The 24,219-nt window shown below is 43.0% G+C and overlaps 1 protein-coding gene and 1 long non-coding RNA gene across 4 annotated transcripts in view; one reads left to right on the forward strand and one right to left on the reverse strand.

Moving 5' to 3' along the window:
* nAChRalpha4 (nicotinic acetylcholine receptor alpha4) overlaps window positions 1–24,219 on the reverse strand; it is a 139,316-nt gene that overhangs the window by 80,281 nt on the left and 34,816 nt on the right. For all 3 annotated transcript variants that reach the window (XM_011153707.3, XM_025305384.1, XM_025305383.1), the window contains exon 2: window positions 13,614–13,658. In XM_011153707.3, coding sequence (XP_011152009.1) covers window positions 13,614–13,658 — 45 coding nt within the window. The remainder of the gene's footprint in view (window positions 1–13,613; window positions 13,659–24,219) is intronic.
* LOC112590022 (uncharacterized) lies at window positions 955–16,378 on the forward strand. The gene is made up of 4 exons (XR_003113938.1): window positions 955–1,071; window positions 1,372–1,425; window positions 16,022–16,136; window positions 16,337–16,378. It is a non-coding gene; the product is annotated as an uncharacterized LOC112590022 (long non-coding RNA).

Consider the following 24,219-nt stretch of genomic DNA (forward strand, 5'->3'; position numbering starts at 1 on the left):
AAAATGCAGTCGAAAAATGCAATCATTTTCTATCTTTTTCATTCCAAGTTATCGGCGACTCGATCCGATACGTGAATAAAAATAATACGATATCATGTGTATACGAGAGATGTTCGTCAACCGTTACGCATAACCTCAATTATTCGTTAATAGGCATTAGGTGAGACAGAAAGAGAAAGAGATATGAGCACACACACACACACACACAGTAGGGATAGAGAGAAAGAGAGACAGTCTATTTCAAACTCTGATACTAACATTCTCTCTTTCTCTTTCTTTCTTCGTCGACAATATCGCCGATGAGAAACAAATTCCGAGTTGTACCGTTACACCGAAAGTGCGCGTGACATTCAATATCACGACACACGTAAATATATACACCTGAGAAACACGAGACCGCAATCATTTTAAACATTTTAGTGAGTAAACACGTACCTTGAATCCGCTCGCGTTTTCCGACACTTGGAAAGGAATCGACGTTACAGAATACCAACTTACGTTATTCGCGCCGCCGCGATCGAAATAATGGCGTCAGTGCGCAGTGAAGGCAACATAGAATCTAGAAGATAACTGAACACTAGACACGAAACATATCATACATATACTAGACGCTAGAGGCGCTCGCTGCGTGCGCGCAGCGCACGTTTGGCGCCTTTTTACTTCGCGTAGCCATATTTGAATTATACGACGATTGGACTGGAATATATACAGGTACGTTAGCATTTGTCCTGCGTTTGTTAGAATTTAGCTCTGTTCGCGATTGATTTCGCTTCGGCATTCGCTATGTTATACACCAAGTATTTCGATTTTTGACCGCGAGCAGTTAAAGGATAATTGAGGTGAGAATCTGTGTTCCGTTTCTCAATTCTTCGCGAACTTTTAGAATAACCTCAATATAAATACGCCGCAACGGTCGTTCGCAACTAGAAGATATATCTTTTGTTTTAGATCAGATAGAATGTGCGTTTGTACAGTAGATGTATTTCCGAAGGATACAGTCTTCGCACACGAGAATACGGATGCAGCACCGGAAAATCCGACTCGGGTTGATTCGACAAAGTCAGCTCGAAGGTACGTATATGTATTTGCCGTCCTTTTTTATCTAACCTCGCGCGGTCGATGTCCGGAGATCGATATCATCGTACGAGTGACTCGGATTCGTACGACGATTCGTAAAAGCAAATCTCTCAGCAAACGTGATGAAATATAAATGACATCGTTGACGTCATTAGTACATTTTTAATACACCATTTGACGTTATTAATACGTCATCATGTTCGTCGCATTAGCTCACTACATCTGTGACATTCATAGGAATGTAGGACATACGGATATCACACTCGTGTCTAACTGACAAAATTATATTTTTAGTTACAGATCCGAGTGGTGGTTAGTTACAGACTGCTTCGAGTTCCGGAATATTTGGTGAGTGAGATCAATAAAAGACACATATATATATAAGATGATAGTTTTTTATAGAATTATTGCAATTTAATTTATTGGTAGATTCTTACATGCCAACTTTTACGTATATACGTATTGACATAAAGTTGGACAAATATAATACTCAAAATAATTAAAGGATTGTTATTTAAGAAACAATATTTTATCTCTTTTAATATATATTTGAAATATAACGAATATTTCCTTTAATATTTAAATTCATCTCTCTTAATATGTAATAAATTAATATTCATATGAATCTGATATATTTAAAAATTTTCTATTCTTACGTTTGCTTCAAACTCCACAGTCATTCAACAGAATTATCCATGCAATACGATCCTCTCCGATTGTTTTTGAGCTATATGTAATGCGTATCAGAATTGCGCCACCACGCATCACGGAATTCACGGTTACCTCACTCGCAGATTTTAATTCATGATGTTCAAGCTGTGAGTTTATTAAAACGATGTTATAACGCATCACAAATACACGAAACGGGAAGCATGTTTTTTTTTCTTTCAGAGAATGAAGACAATATTAGCTTTTGTGTTTTCGATTTCAACAAAATCTCCGCGATCTTTAGTTATCGTTATTTCCTATACGTAATTCGCGATTTGCGAGAGTATTTTAACCGCCGGAAATGTATATTTCGGTAAATTCATATCTTGCTGATCAAAGTCATAAATCCCGCTTTGAGGTAAAAGAGAAAAAGGACGTTGCATCGATATTGTTGTACGATATTCGCTCAGCGTCGTTGTGTAAATGTAAATATTTAACTCGTCGCAAATAAGCTCCAGGATAATTTATTAAAATATTGCTCGCTAATCTCTTTTGATACATACGTATACAACCTGTATAATAGTTATACATTTTTTGATTTTTGATTATATTATTATACTATGTTTCATACTTATTTCATAAATTTGTGAGAAATGTTTTTATATTCATGATAAACTTTACGTTGCAACTCATTTCATTTAATCGAGATGTTTGGAGCGCGTTTGGAGCAAAGCGTGGTATATAATTTCGATAATTTCTCGATCCATATCTCATTCGGTTTTTCCTTCCTTTTTTGCCGGCCGGCTGTCGCCCTAAAGCCCAGACGTAATTTCTTATGATAATGATTTCTGTTGCTTTGTGAAGTGGTAAAAGCCGCGTTCCCCCGACGGTTACCGTCGCGGACTAAAAACTCGAGAGACAGCGCGGCGGTAGAAGCAACGTCGCACTTTCCCCCGCAAATATTTCCCGCCGGCATTTTCTCGGAAAAACCTTCTTTGTCTGTGATTCAAGTGAGAATTTATTCTGCGCGCCGGGTGAATACGCGTGCAAGCTGCTCTCGCATTTCCCGTGCTTTTTCCACCTTCTTCTCGCGTAAGGAGAACTTCGATATTTTCGGATTTTTGGTAATATAGAGTCCTCTCGTATCGTATCGATTACGATCGATTATCGAGTTGCGATTTCTTTACAGAAAAATATTCAATTAAAAAAAAGATCTATTTCACGAATGAAAAGACTAAAAGAGAAAAATTCAATCTATTGAGATGAGATTTCAGCAAATATATTAAGAGTTTTTGTTATTTTATCGTACTTGGCGGAAATTGATATTGCATGCAATTAATATTTAGGAAGCTATTTTTAAGCATTTCAAATTCAGCGATATTTTGCGCATAAATAAACTTTGTCGTATATTCCACGTAACGAGGCGAAAATCTCTTCATCAATATAAAATTGTTTCGAGTTTTCGCTTGATACGAGGGGAAATTGCACGAAACGTCGTGCGCTTCGTATACGAGTCACGTATGTTTTCCTCCGCGGACACGTGTGTACGTGCAATTTTGCTAGCGCGGGACTGACGCGTATGTGCTACCAAAAGGGATTCGAATTTATCCTACGAAGGCGCCAAGTGAAAATCCAATAGTCGCTCGGTCCTTTCTTTCTTTCTTTTCGATATCCCCCGGTCGGTCATACACGCCGGGTTGTACAAATGCTTATCGTGTAATAATGCAAACGCGCGATTCACATGTCGCGATTCAACACGGTTGAATAATTGCGTAGTTGTCGTATGCAAGCAGGTCTTTCTGATACGCGCGAATAGAAGTAAATTTTACATCAGCGCGAATTATACGCAAAGTTGCGCGCTCTTGTCGTGATCGTGCACTGCGCATGGCTAGGCAAATTGACGTTGCAAATTACACGCTATTGATTAAAAGTTACTCGGTAATTGGAATTTGAGCGAGAGAAATAATTGAGTAAGAGTAAGAACAAAGATAAAGTACAACGCGAATTATTATTGAGTTTACCGTGTCTATAATAATTTTCTATTACGGATACGTAGAAAGGGAGGAAGAGAAAAAGAGAGAGAGAGAGAGAGAGAGAGAGAGAGAGAGAGAGAGAGAGAGAGAAACTTTGGCACACTTAATAGCGAATTCATCCTTCGTCTCGCGCGAAACGTCGCGGGAGGAAATAAACAGAGTTGCGACTATTTACACGTCTATTAGTCACGACATATCGCGGGGCACATGTACACGCGACGCAGCTCTCCTAATTACGCGAAACATTCATTTGGGTTAGCTAAACACTCAACCGTACGTAGGGATTGACATTGTACGTGCGTACACGTACGCAACCATGCGACTTTGTGGTGTCGGTTATCATCGGTAATATAAACCGCGGTTCAAGCACCGCATAGCTGGTAATTAGATCATCTATAGGTGGGTCAATTATTTCACTATATATACTCGATGTTCTCTCTCTCTCTCTCTCTCTCTCTCTCTCTCTCTCTCTCTCTTTCGTCGATGCCACAGATTTTGGGAGGAGAGCAATCGTTGATAATAAAATAAATTCGTTGGTTATAAAGTATTTAGAGCAGAAACGCACACATTTACGCCCGCGAACAAAACTCGCGAGCTTTCTTTTTCCTTCTTCTTCCTCCCTTCCTCTCTTTTGATATAAGAAAGATACACGAAATAAAAGATTCAGATTTTAGGATCAATTGATAAAAATTTGTCATTTTATATTTACCGCTGGCGCATTTTGTGTCACGCGCGTCTTCGGACCGCTGCCGAAAATTTGGCGCGAGCGCTCCCGTTTGACATTCGCGGTACCATAAATTATTTCCACCTTTGTGTTAATATCGCCATTAATATATTTAATGCACAGTGCGCGCGTGGTGCAATGCCTCGTTATACGGTCTATGCATTTGGAGGGCCCGTATAGATTATGAAGTACGTTGATTTATGGACCAACGTCTAGCCGCATTAAGTAAATATTCATATTTCACACGCATCACACGGGTTACACCCATTAAGCATTATACCCGTATGATCGATTGAGTGGTGTGTTTACGCACGTTTTATTAATCGTGACAGAGTAACAGAGGGAAAGAGTGTGGGGACAACTTAAAAGGCTGGCGATAATATTTCGCGTTATTATTACTTTATACATGTATGCGAGTGCGAGACAATCGCGTGCGTAAAATGCAGAAAAGATACTACAATGATCCGTCCGATATAAATTTTTTTTCCATCTTGACAACCAATACGCTTTAGTTATTTAATTATCGCGTTATCTCTGCCCGTCATCGCGGCAACAATCATATTAATACAACTTTGCTTTTTACAAGCATTAATAATTATTGATAATCAATTACTCCATTTACTCAAATGTGCGTCAGCGCCAGCGTGCGTTTTGGATATTGTTATTGAAGTAATGCATCAATCGCAGAAAGAAAAGCATGTTTTAGCAGCGGATACATTTATGACTGCAACTGAAAATAACAGAGCTCCTAAATTATTCGGTTGGCGAAAAGTTTCCGCACGATAAAAGAGCCAGCCGACAGTATTCGGCTTTGCCGAGTGAAGTCATCAACCCCATTGAGATCACAATTTTTCCTCGCTCATTCGTCCTTTCTTTCGTTCGTTCTTCCGCGTTCCACTTGCTCGATTACATCCGGACACACTCGCACCGATACTGACGCGCGCTGCACCTGCAATTGCATGTGCATACGCACACACGCGCACACACATATTCCACTTACAGAGGGCAAGCGGAGAAAGAAACATACGTGCTCTGTATGCCGGAAAATATCGAAGCGGAAAATTGTGCATCAGGATTGCACGAGATTTCATAGAGTCGCTCGAGAGAAGAGGCGAGTAGCTCGAGAGAAGAGGATAGCTGAGGGTGGCAAAGGGTGGCAAAGAGGGCCGAAGACGGTCAGTGGACACAGTTCGCTTCGAGTAAGATGCATTTCTCGATAACAAGAGAGGGGCGAGAAAACGATCTGTCTTGAAATTCGTCTACGACGAATAGGTTTTTACGTACATATATACACAGGACGCCTCGCGAGGTCACCTCTCGTAAGGTCGCGTGACGCTGTAAGACCTCACCGGGTCTACAAAAATGGCGTTCCCCATTTCTTTCAGTCGTAACTGTGTATACACTATTAATTTTCAGCTCGCGATCATTCGCTATTACATACTTTTTTGTCGTTTCTTCTTCGTTTCACAACAGACCGTGCAAAATCGATCACGTTGCACTCTCTTTAACTTTGTCGTGAGTTTATCCTCCGATAAACTTTGTCTGAAACCAACAGTAAACTCTACCGAGCCGAACTGAAAGCTCTCGTATTATCACGAATCGAAAATTGTTCTTAAGCTCCGCCCCCCCCCCCTCCCCGTCTCGTAAGCGTTCGCGACTCACCTTGTATACGTGTGCGTGCGTGAGACACATAGAAGTGTATTCGCGTTAAGCCCGGGGATGCTCGGTTGAAGCTTCCCTCCCTCTTTTGGTTCATACAGCCGCGGTGGTACGAACCGGGAAAAAGCACGAGAAACTGAGAAAACTGATCGCCTGAGAGCATCGAGAGGAGGTTGAAGGGATGAGGTGGTAGTTCAGATTGCCGGTAGCTCGAGTGATCTCGAAAGATAACGAAACGTACGTTCTACATCTCCTCCGTGAGCTTGTACATTCTGGAGAGACCGAGGATCTCCGTGCAAATTTTTTTTTCTTATCACGAGATTAGTCATGTCACGAGAAGAAGAAAGTAAAGTGCGAGATCATTGCGACAAATTGCGATTAATTTGAATAACGAGCGGCTTAGAAACTATAAAAAGAGTAAATTTTAGATAGAGAAGAACATATACCGATATGATTAACACGTCGAGTATTTACTTCGTCGCGTATTAAATCTCATGCTCGCACATTTCACCATTTCATTTCATCACTCGTGTCGCGTCCGTCCCAGACTGACGGTAAACTGAAAAGGGTCACGCGAGAAGGCGACCGGCTGCAGTTTTACGGCAGCCGCGTACATAAATATTTTCATCAGTATTTTTTTCATGCGGCAAAATAGACAAAACCTCCGCTGCGTCGGACGCTGCGTCAGGCGCTGTTAAATGCTGTAGCTCAAATTCTCCAGCGAGATCATTATAACATTACGAGAGAACACCCGAGCAATATTACGACTTGAAAACAACGTTGGACTATTACATTGTGCGTTACATACGAATAATGTCTATGCGCTCTCGATACATTCATGCGTCGAATCTTTTATAGAATCGAATTCTACGAACATTATTGAACGCGCGCGACTTATAATTTCACGTTCGGCCTTCGAGCTTTCGTGAGATCCGAAGCGAAACTCGCGCTACCGCGATATTACATCCCGTATTGATGTGTCTAGTTACGCAAAATGTTAACACGTTAACACGTGGGAAATGCATGTCTCTCGCGTTTTCTCGACATATTAGGCATGTGCGAGCGTTACAACGCATGAGAGAACAACTGGTCGACACTGGTCGATGAATTCAATCGAGATTACGACTCGCTGTTCCCCTCCGGGGAACACGACGGGAATAATATCGTTCGAGGGGAGTTCGAGGATCCGTCTCTCACGAGAGATGAAACTTCGTGAAAATTCGATTGCCCGGCGGCCGTTAATTAGCGGCCAATTATCGCGGCGAGAGTCTGCAGATGGGGTGCAGAACCCGATGGGAATTTCTTCCAGGCGCGATTCAATCGGGAGAGGGGCGGGGCGGGGAGGGGGAGGAGGGGGCGCGAAAGAGGTCCGAGGAGTTTGAACTCTTTTTAGGAGACCGCGAGGGGAGAGCGCCGACGGCAAAGTGGATAGTTCACTACTGATTGGGACGATTGTCTATGTCAACTCTCGAATCGATCGGATTTCAGGCTAAAACGTAGAAACGCGTCAATCCCCGCGCGGTCAGTCGAGTCTTTGGATTTAATCAGAATCAGGGCGCAATTTGTATTGCTCTTGATGAGCCGACATTGAACAGAATCTTGAAACGATCAAATTAAAACCCGGGGGGCACCTTTAATGCTAAATGCTCTTGAAAATTTTCGTCGGAGCTGATTAAATCCAGGAAGGGAACGAAAATGTTATTTCTGTATACATATCTGTATGTACTGCCGTGTACGTACTGCATAAAAATATGTGACATCGAGAGACGTTTTTTTCAATCTGTTATACGCGCGAATCCAAATTTCCGTCAACAAATTGTCGTAAGTGAATTCGAGCCACCCGGAGCCACGGAGCACGAAATGTTTATGCGCGAGCTGCATTTCTGTATTGGCAGCTGCAAACGCAAAAATGAAGTTTAGATTTATATGCTTTTCAGTACTTTAGCATTAAACGGGAGAAAAGTGGGAAAGTAGGAGAAGGGAGGAATAGGAAATGTGTCGGAGTTGTTTTCGGGAGCAGAGTCGATGGCACTTCTCTCTCTGATGCGCGATGCGGCTCTCCCTTCTGCGACAATGCAGCTTTCCCTCCCACTTCTTGCTCTCGCCCTTCAGTCGTCCCTCGCAGGAAGGGAAAGCGTGTCCGTCTGAAAAGTTGCGATCCTGCGAAAGCAGGAAGCCCCTTTGGGAATCTCGCGAGCGACGACGCGCGGCAATTAACGTTGTCGCGAGTACGGCGAGTACTCGAATTGAATCGGAGACCTCGGAGAGAGAAAGGTCGGCGAGAATGCGAAGTTTGCGCCCGAGAAGTTAAAAAGCGATTCCGATAAGTGACGACCGGCGATTATGTCGACCGATTAGAATTGGGAGGGACACGAGTCTAATGGAACACTGCAAATTGCCCCGCGCTCCTGATACGTAATTCGCGATGTTTTCTCAAGAACCGGCTGTCATTCGGAGATTGAAAATAAAAGTCCTTTCGAGATCAAGTTGAACGGAATTCGGACTAACGGCAGTTTATCTCTCTTCTTGAGACTTTCGCAATTTGAAAATTGATAGTTTGAGAGAGAGAGAGAGAGAGAGAGAGAGGGAGGGGAGGGAGGAGATAAGAAATGATTATATTTAGACGTCCACAAGGACATTGTAACTGTATGGAGTTTAAACAGAGAGAGAAAGAAGGGAGTGGGGAAAGTTGGGAGAAAGAATAAGAGAGAGAGAGAGAGAGAGAGAGAGAGAGAGAGAGAGAGAGAGAGAGAGAGAGAGAAAGAGAGAGAAACGAGGTTTCGAACGGAGTCGAGACTAGACTAGTTCTTCTCCCTTGCGATTCGCGACGACGAGTCCTGGTTTATTTAACACCACGACCGATGGTGTGCTAAGAGTCAACGTTCCACGTTCCGAAAACGGAAACGGACTTATTCTATCGTAAAAGTCGACCTCGCAGCAGCAGACGACGATAACCGTTTTGGCTCACGGCGCAGGATGATAAGATGATCGGATACGAACGTGTCCGGCCGCGAATGCGACAGAAGCGTTGCTCTCGCCGAGAAAACCAACTTCGACGTCAGAAAGGGTCAGATTGTGACGCGAGGAGAAAAGAAAGATGAAAAGCAACGGAAGATAGATGAACTAAAGTTGAACCTGAAATATGATATCAAAGGCAAACAAGAAAGAAGGATAAGGCGTGGCTATTGAAAGTTGAAAATTGTGAAGGGCAGGCGAAAAAGGAGAAGGTTGTTCAAAGCCCTCGAGTAAGAAAGACGAGGAAGAATAACGAGGTGGAGGACGAAGGTAAAGCAAAAATAGATAAGGGCAGATCGTAAGTGGAGTCTGATAAGTGTATAAATAATACGCGAGCGCCAAGATAAAAAGCAGAGATGAAGAGAGAGAGAGAGAGAGAGAGAGAGAGAGAGAGGTGTAGATGGAGCGAGATGTTTGCGGGCGAGGTGTTTGCGGATAACAGGTTTGTCGATGTTAGTGCCGTTGCCTATCAATTTATTCTCGACGTATTGACTGCCGCCCGAGCCGTTCAAAAGAACGCAGCCTCGCGTTATGGGTAAGCCCTCGTCCTGAAATCTCATTCGAGATATCACTTCCACCACCTGTCGACGGCAGGTGTAGGGAAAGGGGCCAGAATATCCTCTTCTTCTCATAGAATTTGAATTTATGAAACACCGAGGTGAAAATCAAATAAAGAGACCGTCTTCTCCGTGAAGTCAGCGCGTCAGTGTGCGTTATTAATAAACTCTCGCTAAAGAAAGAATACCGGTGAGATCTCCAAATGTTCAAAAACGAATACGTTTCTCCGATGAATTTTCCTCGGAAAGAATGAAATTATTATTTGATAAGCGTGAATTTATTTCGTTTAATTACCCGAGATATACCCGAGGTATCGACCAATTATTTTTCGTAATATGTACACACGTTTAGATAGTGACAAGACAACAAAAGCAATGAGACCTTCCCTTCACGACTTCAGTCGTATGCTTGTACAGGCTGTGTATCTCACGTTGTTCGATTATCCTTGAGAGTGGCGATATAAAAATATTGTACCCTAAAGATTACATCGCAATTTCCGCGGACGAAACGACACTTTCGCGCGCGCGATTTGCGAATAATGCCTCCGGTACTGCCATTAAAATCGTTCGTCTGCCACGTCGCTCCGTCGAGAGCGGTACCGTCGAGGCTATGTTTACGTGTCATTCGTTTTGCGCGATATCTTTCTCGCTTTGCTTCTTTTCCGTCTCTTCCTTTCCCGCTCTCCTTTTTTAATCGTATCCCCACATTAGCCGCACAATTAAGGAAGTTTGCTGGAAGCTGCTGGGCCAGCTGGCGACGTACTTCGTTGCATAGTTTAATTCGTTTTCGTGCTCGAACAAGGAGAAGTAATTTCATTCTCGGGCTCGTCGATATGTACGGAGTCGATTTTGCGGCGAAATTAAACTGGCAACTCCGCGCATACGAGGGAAAAGCTCTACTGCGGGTATTTCGCTATTTCGTCTGAGCAAATCACGCAGGATTCTGATACGCGTATTCCATATTACGTAACAAATTTTACATTTTATACGTCGGAGAATGTTACATGACGGTGAGATATCAGGCGATATCCGTAAGAGCAAGGGTGGGAAGGGGCAAAATGATGACGTTTCTATCGTAAGTACTGCGTTTGCGTCTGTTTCCCTTTTTTATTCGCGCTGTATTAGTCTATTTAGGAATGTTACGCGATATGATCAGCTTCCCCTTGTGTATTCATACATCCCCGACATTTTCTCGTCTACGTGTCGGCAAACTTATCACATACGAAACCTTATCATCGCGCAGACAGTAGGCGGCGAAACAAACGCGAAAGGGAGCGAGGATGCGCGCAGGCAGGGAGTACTAAGGGCGGAAATAAACTTTTTATTGCGAGTTTCCGCAAACACAGACTGCCGTAAAAACTGAGGAAAAGTCTCGCGGCGATGCCGTGTATTCGTGCAAGGCACATATCTCAAAATTACAATTTATGTTACAGTCGAGCACAGTCTCTCTCTCTCTCTCTCTCTCTCTCTCTCTCTACACAGTCGTACCGTTAATTACGTATTTCAAATACGAAAACGTTCCTTTAATCCCTCGTTGATCAAACACTATTGTGTAGGGAGGAAAAATAAGCCGGTGATTCGCCGATGAAGCGAAGATAGAATTGAGGCGAAACAGCTTGTAAACAAATGGTAATGGTAATGGTAATGGTAATGGTCATAATTTTGGAATATTCTACATATAACAGCTAAAATGGCCTCATTTCGTACGAATAAATGGCTCGTTCTCTCAGAATTACGTATTTATTCGTCCGCAAAGCAATTTAATGTTCGATAAATTACCCGTAATTTTCAATCTCCCAAATTCCATGCGACCTGCATATTATTTGTCCGTATGCGCGAGAGCTTTGTGCCCTTTCCCCTCTGACGCTTGTATCTTCCGACTTTTTCTCTGGAGAATAAAATCCGAAAAAAGATTAAATCGTGCGTTATATAAGACTATTGGCTATTGGCATGTGAGAATTAAAGGGGAAAAAATAAGTTAAATCTTGCGCTACACACACACACACACAAGAGCATCGCCTCAGAATATTGAGTGTCGTAGTTACCGCCGCTACTGTCACACGTACTAGGACATATATTGCATCGGATGGGAATTGGTTGGCTACGCAGTTGCACGTCTGTGGCAGAACATCGCGAGACCAGGGAGGACTGTAGCAAATCGAGGTCAATATCGTTACCGGCACTGGTGACACTTTCGAGTTGACAGCATCGACGGGTTATCGGTGGGCCGGTTTCGATTCGGTGCTTTAATCGTACAATCGCATCAGTGCGCAAAGAAAATCCATTCTGTAGAACCAAACGTTTCGGCTGCGGAATCATGACAGCGGGAAGAAACGTGTCGCGTGTATACGATTGATAGAAATCCCGGTTGATGAAATGAAAATTCATTATCACTATCCGATGGAATCGGATCGGAAGCGACAGGCAGCGTAACGACGAGGGACGGCTCGGTGAAGGCAGAACTCCTGAGGCGGGAAAGGTCGGGGGCCGAGGAGAACGAGACGAGGCTGCAAGGGTGCGGCAGGGTAACACTAACAGCAGTCGAGGGTGGTAGGATGTGGCCGGTCGCTCAGTGAGGGTGGTTTCGACGTTGAAGGATGGCGCGTCGCTGCGAGACGCGCCGGGAATGTTTCGCCACGTAGTACACACATACGCAACACGCGCGCAAACAGAAATGCAACCTCGCACGACAAGGCGCATCCCCAACCGAGAGACGATCCGCAAGATCGTATGAATCGTGTTCGGTGACGAGAATAGCTCTCGACGAGGCCAACGTACGGCTGCACTTTACGATTTTATCAAACGTCCAAGTATCAGCGTCGCGACTCTCGGCAGTGAAGTATATTTTGCGCGAATTTCGTAGCGGAGTTTCGAAGAAACTCGACTTTGCTGCAAAAGACGGTTGCGTGCATCCGTCGGTTTTCTGCCGGTTTTCTCACTATTGGAATATTCGACTGAACTTGATTGAAATAAATCTCAAGAGTGAATCCTTTGCGTCGGAAAGGGCACATCGATCTTCTATCGATTGCATTGACGATTGGTCTTTGAAATAGCAGCAGACAACAACGCGTAATCAGATCTGACATTCTCGCATAAATAAATATGCCGATTGATATAAACGTTAGAGAGCAAATGTGGAGTAAACTGAGGGACGTTTCACTAACGCGCTTTAGATGCTTGCAGAAATATCCGTTACTGCCGCCGCCTACTGACGTCTCTAAAATCCGTAAAAACGGAATGTTTTGAGGACTTATTCGCTTTGTTTTGTCGCGGAAAGACTGTAATTATTGCGCGTTAATTGACGCTTTAATTATCCATCAGTCATGCTCATCGACACGCCCGTTTTCTGCTTTTCTCATCGCCTCACCTCGTCCCTCCCTCCGTCCCATTCCACCGCGAGCGTTCCTCGCGGTAAAGGGCCGCAACGTCACGCAGATGTACCGGCGTGTAATATAAGTAATTTGCAGCCGCTGCAATATACTGCGCCGCCCGAGTAACGCGAGGTAGCAAAACAGCCGTCGTTTCCCAAACGCGAACATCTCGGTTGTACCATTAATTTCTTCCTCCTAAGGTTCGTAACGGTCCAATTACGTGCCGCAACGAATTGCTTCCGATTCTTTCCGTCAGACTTTGCGTGTCACCGCGCCCCTTGGATGGGGAACGATCTCTCTTTCTCCTTTCTCTTTTCTCTTTTTTTTTTCATTTTGCAACTTGCGTTAACGACATTAACGTGACGTTGTCAGGTTGCAGTTTCCCTCACTAAGTTGTTGAATAATGTTTCAAGTTAAAAATTTTTATCTCGCGGCAAGTTGTACGCTCGCGGAGAATCTCGGCGAAGATGTAGAAGAAGGAAAAAGAAAAGAACAGGTAGTCTTTAGAAGTAAATTATTTATCGCTCACCTGTTCGACCCACAAGTTCGTCGTCATGATCTGGTTCTTCAAGTTCTGCAACAAAAACGATCGTACTTTATTAAAAAAGTAAGAATCGTACGCTCATGGATTCGTTATTGCGTGCGGATTATCCATTGTCAATTACATTGTGGTGGTCACAAAGTGACAAATACAAATGACAAATCGCCGCGAGATATCGCGCGATATGTTTCGCGATGATATTTCTGCCGCGGCGATGCTGCTTCATGAGAAGAGAGCGACTTGCTCGGGCGACTGAACGTTTCCTGACGGAAAGTGCGCATGTCTCGGCGTCTATGTTTCTTCTTTTTGCCGCTGTCACTGACATTACTGCATTGTAATTTCCGGATTCAACGCCGGCCCGCGACTAATTGCCCGACCGGCTGGCCAATGTTGGTCGGGCACATAGTTGGAACCCGGCAGCGGTAATCCCGATTATGGACTGCCGGTATGCGATTTTGGACTTTCCGCTATTTCATGAATCTCCGACATTCACAATTCGGTTGCTGTAGTGGAATATGCGTGGAATATGCGCGCGCGCGCGCGCGCACTTGCGGGTATCCGTGTGCATACGGCCGCGCAAATCTAATCCCGATTGAATGCGGACGACGTGTGTCGGGAACAAGTTGGTTCTCGAATACTTCTGCCGAATACTGAACGGGATACGCGATTACCGTTGACCTTTCGACATGCGTTAAAATCGATTGTTATTATACAACTCTGTATAATATCGCTCCTAATTTCCGCTCTCACCGCTGTATTACGCCAATATTACGAGTACGAGTAAAACCAACGCTTGCATCAACGCTTGCAGTTATAATTATTTGAACTTTTGCAAAGCCCGCTTTACGACGCGGTTTGCCGGGAATTTTGTCGGGACGATAAGTACGCGCGGTTGTACTCGTAATATCGAGCGTTTTCGTCGCGCGACGTCGATGAAGATGCCTGACGGGGTAATCATCGCGGCAACATAGTCGCTGCGAGAGTTGAATGTCGGTATTGAATGGATATCCACCGTGAGGTGAATTATTCTCTGCGATAGGAAGGCGGATTGCATTCACATGCAAATGCAATAATACCGATATAGCTTTGCTCTTTCGTGCGTGCATGCGTCCCGATGAACCGCGCATGTGAATGTAAGAATCGTGGGTGCAGTAGGCGCGATGTGATTCTCACTTGTTATTAAATATTTATTTATATAATTGTAATCTCTTTATATACACAGGCACCTCATTAGACGAGATGACAAGCGTATAAAAACATTGAATAGCTGAGATGCAATAGTGAAAAAAATAGAGAAAAATGCGACAACGCGCAAAGGAACCTTTGGGTTTATCTGAGACGTCACTCTATTGCATCTTTTTTGCAACAATTTGTTTTAACAATGTTTGCATTATATTTTCTCGATAAATTGGACTTTCAAAATTTCTCCTCACGTATCGCATCCTACATACATACATAAAATATTATGACTAAAACTATATGCTTGAAAACGATGAATCATCGGCAGAAACATTTATTTTCCCGGCTGAAGGAGGGCGATCAAGAGGCACGGTAGTGCCTCGCGCCAAGTTCAAGCGCAATAAGTTTTACTTGTACAAACTTATTGCGCTTATATAACGAAAATAATAAATTACATTGCCCAAAGATCGGTACGATGCACAATACTAAAAACGTATAAACATTGCCGTTTATCTTGAATAAAGAATTAATTATATTATAATCATATATATATGTTAGATTTCTCACTTGGCGTTACTATTTTAATATATCATTTCTTTTGTACAGTAGAACAGTGTTGTAGAGTTTTATTATAGTTATAAGTTTTACTTGTAAAATTTTGTTACATATATAACTTGAAAAAATAATTTCAAATTTCTAGAAATAACACAATACGTGTTGAGCGTATACTTGACGCCTCTTTTTCTTTAAAATGGTAAGTTTTATACAACATTAGGAGCTCTCTGAGACGCCGTCCCGGCGGGACAACAAGGTCGCGCGACTTTGAAAACACATGTTCATAAGTAGGCAACTGCCGCGACCGCTTCCATTATTGTTTACGTCGCGGCGGCGAACGGATCGGCGGATCGCCGCGCGTAATAATTTCCGAATTTTCACGATTACTCGATTACCGTGTACGACGCGCGCGTACTGTAACGTAATATTCGTATGTGTGTGTGTGTGTGCGTACGTGCGTGCGTGCGTGCGTGCGTGCGTGCGTGACGATCCGGAGCATCTTGAGCAATAGCAGCGTGGTCATGGTCTTCAAAGGTAAATTTTTATTTATTAACTTGGTCAAGTTGAAGAAGATAATTTGTAGTCTCGAGACTTCGTACTCTTGATGCGGGGCACATTTGTCGCTGTAATACTGTAATAAGGAAACTCGCTTTTTGTTACAGATCTGCTGGAGTTTGCGGCCACGCGATAGCTGCTGCGGTTACCGGGACGCAGTTTCGACGGACGCCGATGCCGCACCGGAGGATCCGGTTCGGGCCGAGCAGAGTCGGCTTGAAGGTGAGATTCATTGATCGTTTATACACTTCTTGATTCATCGCGATCGAAAACCGAGCGATTGGAATAAAAGCCGTTGAACTACGATGGCAAAAGGTCAACGTTTGTATCTGCGCGCGCGCGTACGCGCTTCCGCGAACTGAAAACTCAACTCAACTTTTAACCTAACGGTTTAACTAACGAAACTATATTTTTTGTTACAGATCCGCAGCAGAACGCGGCTGACTCTGGCTACTGTGTATCGGTGAGTCAGAGAAAAAAGACATTTTTATGGTGACGGGTGTTTGCAATATCTCGAGAAAATCAATGCGATTTAATTATATACCTTTTTCACACGTTGCTCGAAATAATCAGGAGATCGTGTCTTTCAATGACCATATTACACAACAGAATTTTTAAGATATAATATATAATATATCTCTTTTTTATGTTTACTCTGAATCACTAGAAGATACAGATATAAATGCTTTAGTTTATTATTATATTGAAATTAAAATATGGAATTATTTGCTACGATTCAATCAATATAACTCCTGCTTCGAGTAGTGTGTATAAATGTTAAAATTTGATCAGAATTGCGCCATCGCACGTGAAACCATTATTTATCTTATTCGGCTTGACAAATTTTATGTCTGTCGTATTTATCAATTTTCTACATTTTTCACGCGTGTTTCAGAAGTGATAATTCATTTCATTTGAAATTATCGATAAATTCGGTAAACGCGCGTTTATTTACATTACAACTTGGTCCTTACGAAACAAGATGTGCGTTTCTCTCGAATTACCATTCGCGAAACAAAACATTTTCGTATTTTCTCTTGTCTAAACGTCGTAACTTTCACTCGCGATTGATTCTACGCGAATCGCGTCTCACGTATATACATTCTCGGAACGTTGCAATTTATCGTGTTTATTCTCCTTTTTGGGATAAAAATCTCATCACTTGAACGCGACCATGTACGCGCTTCTTTGTCTCGCCATTTCTTTTCCTCCTTAAATCCTATCGAAATTAATGAAGGAGAAAAGATAAATAAAAGGAAAAAAAAAGCGACAAGTATTGTAAGAAAAGAAACTTGTCCTGGATGCTGAGGAGACTGGACATTGGACGGATGCGGAATCACAGGAGTCAACGAAAGTCGGTGAGTGTGGAGATCAATCGCTCAGAAAGCGTCATGTTTTACAATGCATGCTCATGTATAAATCGCATTGATTCTCGACCAGAGAGATAATAAAAAATAGTGCGCGATAATATGCGTTCATGTAGTTTGATAAAAATGTGAATTGCGAGAAGCACCGTTTGCTTCTTCTCTGATCATTGCGGGAATACTTATTCCGCGAAAAATTATTCCGCGAAAATCCATACTGATTACACTGAAAGCTTCTTTTTCTCTTTACACTTTATACGAATATTAATCTGATATTTTGTGCATAATATTTATGCGTAGTATCAATTTAAGAAAATTTAACGAATCACGACTGCTACGGCAGTCTCTTCCTCGATATACACCGACATATTTTTTCTCACGCTCGTGCTTCGGCTTCGAGCTAGCAAAAACACTCCGCGACCGCATTCCTCGTTAATGTGACCTCAGTGATGTTTACACCTCGCCAGGCGCGATCCCGCGAGCTCGTTGTTTTTGCGTCCGATAATTTTCAACATGTCCGTTTCTTTCCGCGAAGGCGCGTTTGATTAACCGGGCTTAAGATGGTAACCCGATAAAGAGAAGTGCCTGACGGTTCTTATTTCATTCCGTACCATTTGGTTTTACGTCAGCGCGAATGACAATTGAATTGATATGATCTTGTTTAATAACGATCACGCGATATGCGAAAAGCAACACGAAGACAAGAAAAAAGTATTGGCGAGTGCGCGTCGACCAAAATATTCAAATGTTATCCAGCAGTCTACAGCGCCGACGATTGGGGGCGCTAATGGTGAATCGATTGACGATTATCAGAGCGCGTAATTCGAGCCACAGGCTTCTTCAAAAGGGAACCGAATAATGTTTACTATTGTCTCCCTTTCTGCCTTCTGCCGTGCGTACGCACGGTGCGAATCTCAATTTTGCTTTATAAGTTATTACGACTATCGAATTACGCGACATGTAAAAGTGGATAAATAAGCGACAACACACTGGCCGCGCGTGTCTCTCATATCGTTTCAACGAAACAGCCACGAAAAGAGACACATTTGTTATACTCGTGTGTAATAATCGCTTCTCGTACGTTTGTTATTATTGTTCGCTCGTTCTTTCGTATCTTGTTAATATCAAGTGCATTTCCATTGAAGATAACGTGAGTTCTTCTGGCTTTTGGGACTAAATTTGGTTCGTAGGAATTAGAAATTCTGTTTTTTGTTCTTTTCAACCGAGAAACGTGTTTGTTGATCGAACGAAGGAAGAAGATAGATTGAATTATTTATTTATATATACACGAGGTAGAGATAGGTAGACAGATAGCTAGAGAGAAAGAGAAGAAGAGGGAGAGGGATCACACTACCTACTTCCTACTTTATATTCTATTATTATATCGCGGAGAGGGAAACGTGACAGTGCGTTATACGTCTGCGCTGTTCATTAACGCCGTCGTCTGGAATCCATTAAAATTGTGATGTATCTACAATTTAGCCGAGTTTAATAATATTTTATACATTCTATTTTCCCGCCATTCTATTTTCCCTCGTTGTCACCTCGCGCACGATATCGCAGCGAACGTCGAATCACCTCCGTGACGAATCCGAAATTAGATCGCGCTTTCGCGAGATTACGACTCGACGGCGACGCCGCATTAGCGCGATTTATAGAGGCCGCTAATTATAATTCGGGCGCGTCCGATACACAGGCGCGTGGTTCTCGCCGATTTGCCGCGCGAAATTAATGTCGCGTCTATTAATGCGGGAAGCGGAAAGCGGGAAGCTCCATGTTTCGGTTCGCGTGAATTTCCACGCCGATACGAGAGCGAACGAGCGAGTGAACGAACGAACGAACGAACGAGCGAGTGAACGAACGAACGAACGAACGAACGAACGAACGAACGAACGAACGAATGAGAATATAATCGATCGAGGTGGGGCATCAATTGTTTGTAATAATCTTGCGCTACCTCATACGTAACGTAACAATAGAATAACAACGATAAAACCGATATACAAAACAATAATGCAGTGACTCATTGTCACGAACTCTATTGTACCGTGTTGCTATAATCGTCGACGATGGTACACTTGACGTAACAATACCGTTACACAATGGATTAACGAACAACAATGATGCAATAACGTAGAGCCCGATTAATGGCAGCACCATTAGTAATTACTTAGCGATCGTTTATTATCATATCGCCGCGATTAATTCATTGCGCTAATGAGACCGCGACACAAACCGTACCGAAAGAACAGTCATTTCGAACTGTCCTGCATCGATTCGCCGCGACGTATCGCGAATTGCGCAAACGGACCGAAGGAAGGGACGGGTCACGGTGTAAATGGCAAATTACTTTACATGTAATTAAAGCCTGATTGCGGCGAAACGATCGCACCATACGCTCTTGCATCCACACGCATTTCCGCACTCCTCTATTAGCGCAAGCACTCAATATGTTAATTGATTCGTATTGAGCGTACGCTACGAGTTTTGCTTCACGCCGCTCGGTGTACGCGTTTATGCTATGGCAGGTATTTTAGTATTGTGTGCTATGACGTCCCCATGTGGCTCGTAAATGGAAAATTCTTGTTGAGTTGCGCGTATAGACGCGCAAGTATGTTCGCTTGCTCTTAATTCATTCCTGCGCTATGCCGGCCGCGGCATCGTGCTAGTTAGTTGGGAAAAGGGCGGCGAGGCTGCTTGTTTTACAAATGACCGGCGACTAATCAACGTCGACTTTAGAGAACTACTGCATCATTTTTTAAATATATTTTTGCTTCTTGAGTCTTCCACCAGCCATGCTTGGTGGAAGCTCGTTTTAATTTGGTCCGCGAATATTTCAATGTCAATCTAGAGCCACCAACTTGGACTATGCATTTCGAAACTTAATTTCGCATAGACGTGGTAAATCTAATTTATATTAGCTTTTACTTTCACTCCCCCTTCTCTCTTTCTTACTTATTCTCACAATCTCTAATGAATCATAATAAATTATAGAAATTTACTTCGGAAAACTCAATTTGTTCACATCTGTCGCCTTTTCGAGACGAAGTCATCGAGACGAAAGGAACACTTTTTACCTTGCTTATCCTGTCGCTTTACATTCGAATAACTTCTTTTGCTCTCGATGTTACGAACGCATCGTTGTAAAAGCGAGATAGTGAGCGGCTAGTGTTGTCAACGAACAAATCTAATTTGTATCGCGCTGCGACGGTGTAGCGTCAATTTATTAACGCGACTTTGACTTGACAGTGAATGAGATTTGTACCTGCGTGATTTTTCCTCCAAGAAATCGAGAGGAAAATAAGAGACGCGAACGGTCTTCTAATCAACGGACGATTTTGTTAAGGCGGAATCGGAGCAAATGTACGTAAAGGAAATATTCGCGCCGAGATATTTATGCATATAAAATTTTTTGTCTTAGAAAGTTGCAATGTTTGACGAATAAAATAAGGACAATTTATAATATATTGCTTCCTAAGATTTCGAATAATTAATATTTCGACAATTTCGGGACATGCAATATGCAGAGATATTCGTTTAGGTACATTTAGAGACGGATGGTGTGCGTTTGTACGCTGTTCTAATTTAATTAAAAATCTCTCCTCTCTCTCTCTCCCCCCGCAGTTAAGAATACGCTATATTCTAATAAACGTCCTCTCGCTGATAGGTGTATTTTCCCGTTGTTTTCGCGTAAATTCATTCCACGGAAAGAGGATAAAGTATGCAAATATTACTATTTTTAAACTTCTATTTTTACACTATCTTTAAACATTTTGCACTACGGTTTTACGGTTGCGAATTTTGCATTGCATCGGGCGCCGTGCATGATCTTGGAGATGAATCAGCGATCGGGAATTGTGCGAATACGAAAAATATTTATGGGAAACGTTACGAGCGCGCGACAAACTCCGAGGAAGAAGGTCATTGCGACTCTCGGATACCCGAGAATAATTTCTTCGTTTCCGAAGTCGTAAATCAAGATGACCGACAGTGTAGTGACAGTACACTGGCAAAAATAGATGCATGCTTAGGACAGCAGGCAGTGGGAGAATGAATAATGTTCTGTTTCCCAGTGATGAATATTTAAGATTGTTGAATATTCACGGAATGCGCGAGACGCTTCGGCGTGAGTTACAACGTGAGTTTACACGAGGCATCACTTTTTTTTATTCATAACGAAAGATCTCGAACGAGTGCCCGATCGCGTGAATGATTTAGCCGTGATTTTTGCGTTTAATACCTTCGCGTTCGTCTAAGTTCCACCGACTCTTTTCTGCGCGACAATTATGCACATAACCGTGCGGCTTTATGAAAATATAATTGTACCGTCGCTCTCTACCGAGCGTTCCCTGTTTATGCTCATCGAAAGAAACTCGATATGTTTCATATAGTGCGCTAATGAACGCGTATTGAGAACGTAAAGTGCCGATCTGTGCAGTCGACATGAATTTGACGTGCGCTATTCAACCACACGGAGCAATGCGACGCATTGCTTTAAACGCATTAAACCGCAATAATCAAGGGGTATTTCGCCGATCACAAAGCTAAACATATCAGGATCGACCGACATTTGATCCTATTTTTTTTCTTTCCTCTTTTTCTCGCGCCTGCACCAAGTGTGGGAAATGAGTGCTGAGATTTTCCGCACTGTTTCCAAATATCAGATAAAATATTTGCAATCGCTTACAAAACACGCATCGTGTACACGCGCTTGTGCAACTTTTATTGAAAAATATCACGATACGTGATATGTAGTTTACTGTTATCTTCAGGAAATATTTGTGATATTACAGTATCATTGCTCATATTCCTTCATACCATTCATTTGAATAATGGTCATGTATCATGAATTACGAAATTTGTGATGTAATGTAAACTAATGTCTGTGTGAATCATAAAGCCTTCCATACCGAGCGAGTAATTTATAAAATAATATCGTAAATATAAATGGCGTGAAATTTTCATGAAATAATTGGGAAACATCGTTCAAATATGAATTAACGTAACACACGAGTATATTTATACGCGCGTGTTACGGAGCCAATTAAAGGGAATTATTTCATCAGAAACTAGGCGCGCTTGAAAAAGAAACTTTTGGGTCAGGGAGAGAAAGAGAGAGAGAGAGAGAGAGACTCGTTTATTTAAAAGTTGTTGACTGAAACGGCGCTAGAAAATCCGCTCGCGTGAAAAAGGAACGCTCCGTGCTCTTAGGCCTCGCGAAGTTTTTGCGCGATTCTTATGGCTCCCCAGCATCCGTGCGATACTCACGCGGCGAGTAGAGCGCGTCAAATTTTATGCCGTAAACTTAAACGTGCTGTTCTTCTGAACGCGTTTCAGAGACTTACAGAGACGGTATACACGTGGATATTATGAACCTCTCAGAATGCACTCGGGATACACGTTCGACATAACTAGAGTCTGCTTTTTTAGAACCCCTCTAGTGCGAGCATAGGTCGCCGATGAAAATGAGGTCAGCGTGTGTTACGGAAACCGCCGCGAAATAAAATTGAAATGTTAAGATCGCGATTCTCAGTGTGCCGCGACGTTCCAGCTTGTAGGTAGTCGACGATATGTAAAATATGATCTCAAACCTTGTTCGTAGCTTCTTTGTGCAATTTGTCAAATTCTAACTTCTCTCTAACAGCTCGTGAAATTGTGATAAAATTTCGACCTTGCGATATTTTGTTAAGAAAAAATCTTAACAACTCATGACTTATACATATACTAGGAAACATATTGAGAACGTGGATACGGAGCGTGGGTAAAATGTGGATCAATCCTTTCGTCGAACTACGGTTATACCCGAATCGCCGTGCGCGAATCGCAATTGAATATCCATTCGTATCGACAGCCCTCGACGTAGCCACATTTTTGTAGCGCACCGTCGAGAAATTTACATATTTATGAGCAAATCCTAGCCTTCGTAGAACGCTTACGAGAAGCGCGCCTTTCCCGTGTGTGTGTTGCCTCGTGGACATGTACGTGGATGCTCGAGTACTCTCGGCGAATACTCGCCGGTCTGCGCTGAATGTACGAGCTAGCTCGCTCTCCCCTCTTGTTATTATGCAAAAGTTGCTCGGCAATTTCAATGAATATGCACTTAAACGCGCGTTTATCTGCATAAAATAAAACTGGACCGAACCGAGCCTTGAGATCCCACCGACGGCAAAAATCTACTTAATTTACTCGATAACTGAAAGCTTGTTCCCTTGTCCCTTGTTATTTTCGCTCGAATCTTGGCTCGACGCATCTTGGCGTGACACACAAATCTCTGAATTTAACCGATATAAATCGATAAACCAACCGATAAATCGCTCTTGTCTAACTTGAAATTATATCAGGGTTTGTATATCAAAATGTTTGCCAAAATGTTCAAAATAAACGGCTCGTGACCGATCGCGATCAGGCAGGGATACTCGCAGAAACGATGTGGGTCATCTGAGCTGTGATCGTCCCAGGTATCCCAGCGATAATCCACTTGAAGCTTGCGCATCGGCACCGAGCCGCCGCGCCGTGTCCTGGCGCGCTGAAGGGCGCAGTTCACGCTGGCGAGAGCGCTCGGGGTGGTTATCGCGAAGGAATTCCGGTCCCAGAAGTGGGGGATAAACAGATAGTGTTTGATCGATGAACGAAGGGATAGCGTGTGTGGTTCAAAGGGAAGAGAGGAAGGCGGGGAAGGGTGAAGGGTACCCGCTCGGGAAAGAGAGCTCGGGGGAAGAAAGAGATGCATCGCCGCGTCCTTCGCGAACGAGTTACACGAGAAGCCACTTCAGCGACCGCGACCTTGTCTGTCAATCGCGATACTCGCAATCACGGTTCGCGAACACTTAATCACCGTGTACACGCGTCGAATCGACGCAGACTCGAAATCCGTGCAGTGTATAGAGAGAAGAGAGAGAACGTATTATAGATTGTGCGATGCGGTCGCGAGACACGAAAAT

This window comes from Harpegnathos saltator, unplaced genomic scaffold, assembly GCF_003227715.2.
Source record: "Harpegnathos saltator strain DR-91 unplaced genomic scaffold, Hsal_v8.6 scaffold694, whole genome shotgun sequence".
Taxonomy (NCBI): Eukaryota; Metazoa; Arthropoda; class Insecta; order Hymenoptera; family Formicidae; genus Harpegnathos; species Harpegnathos saltator.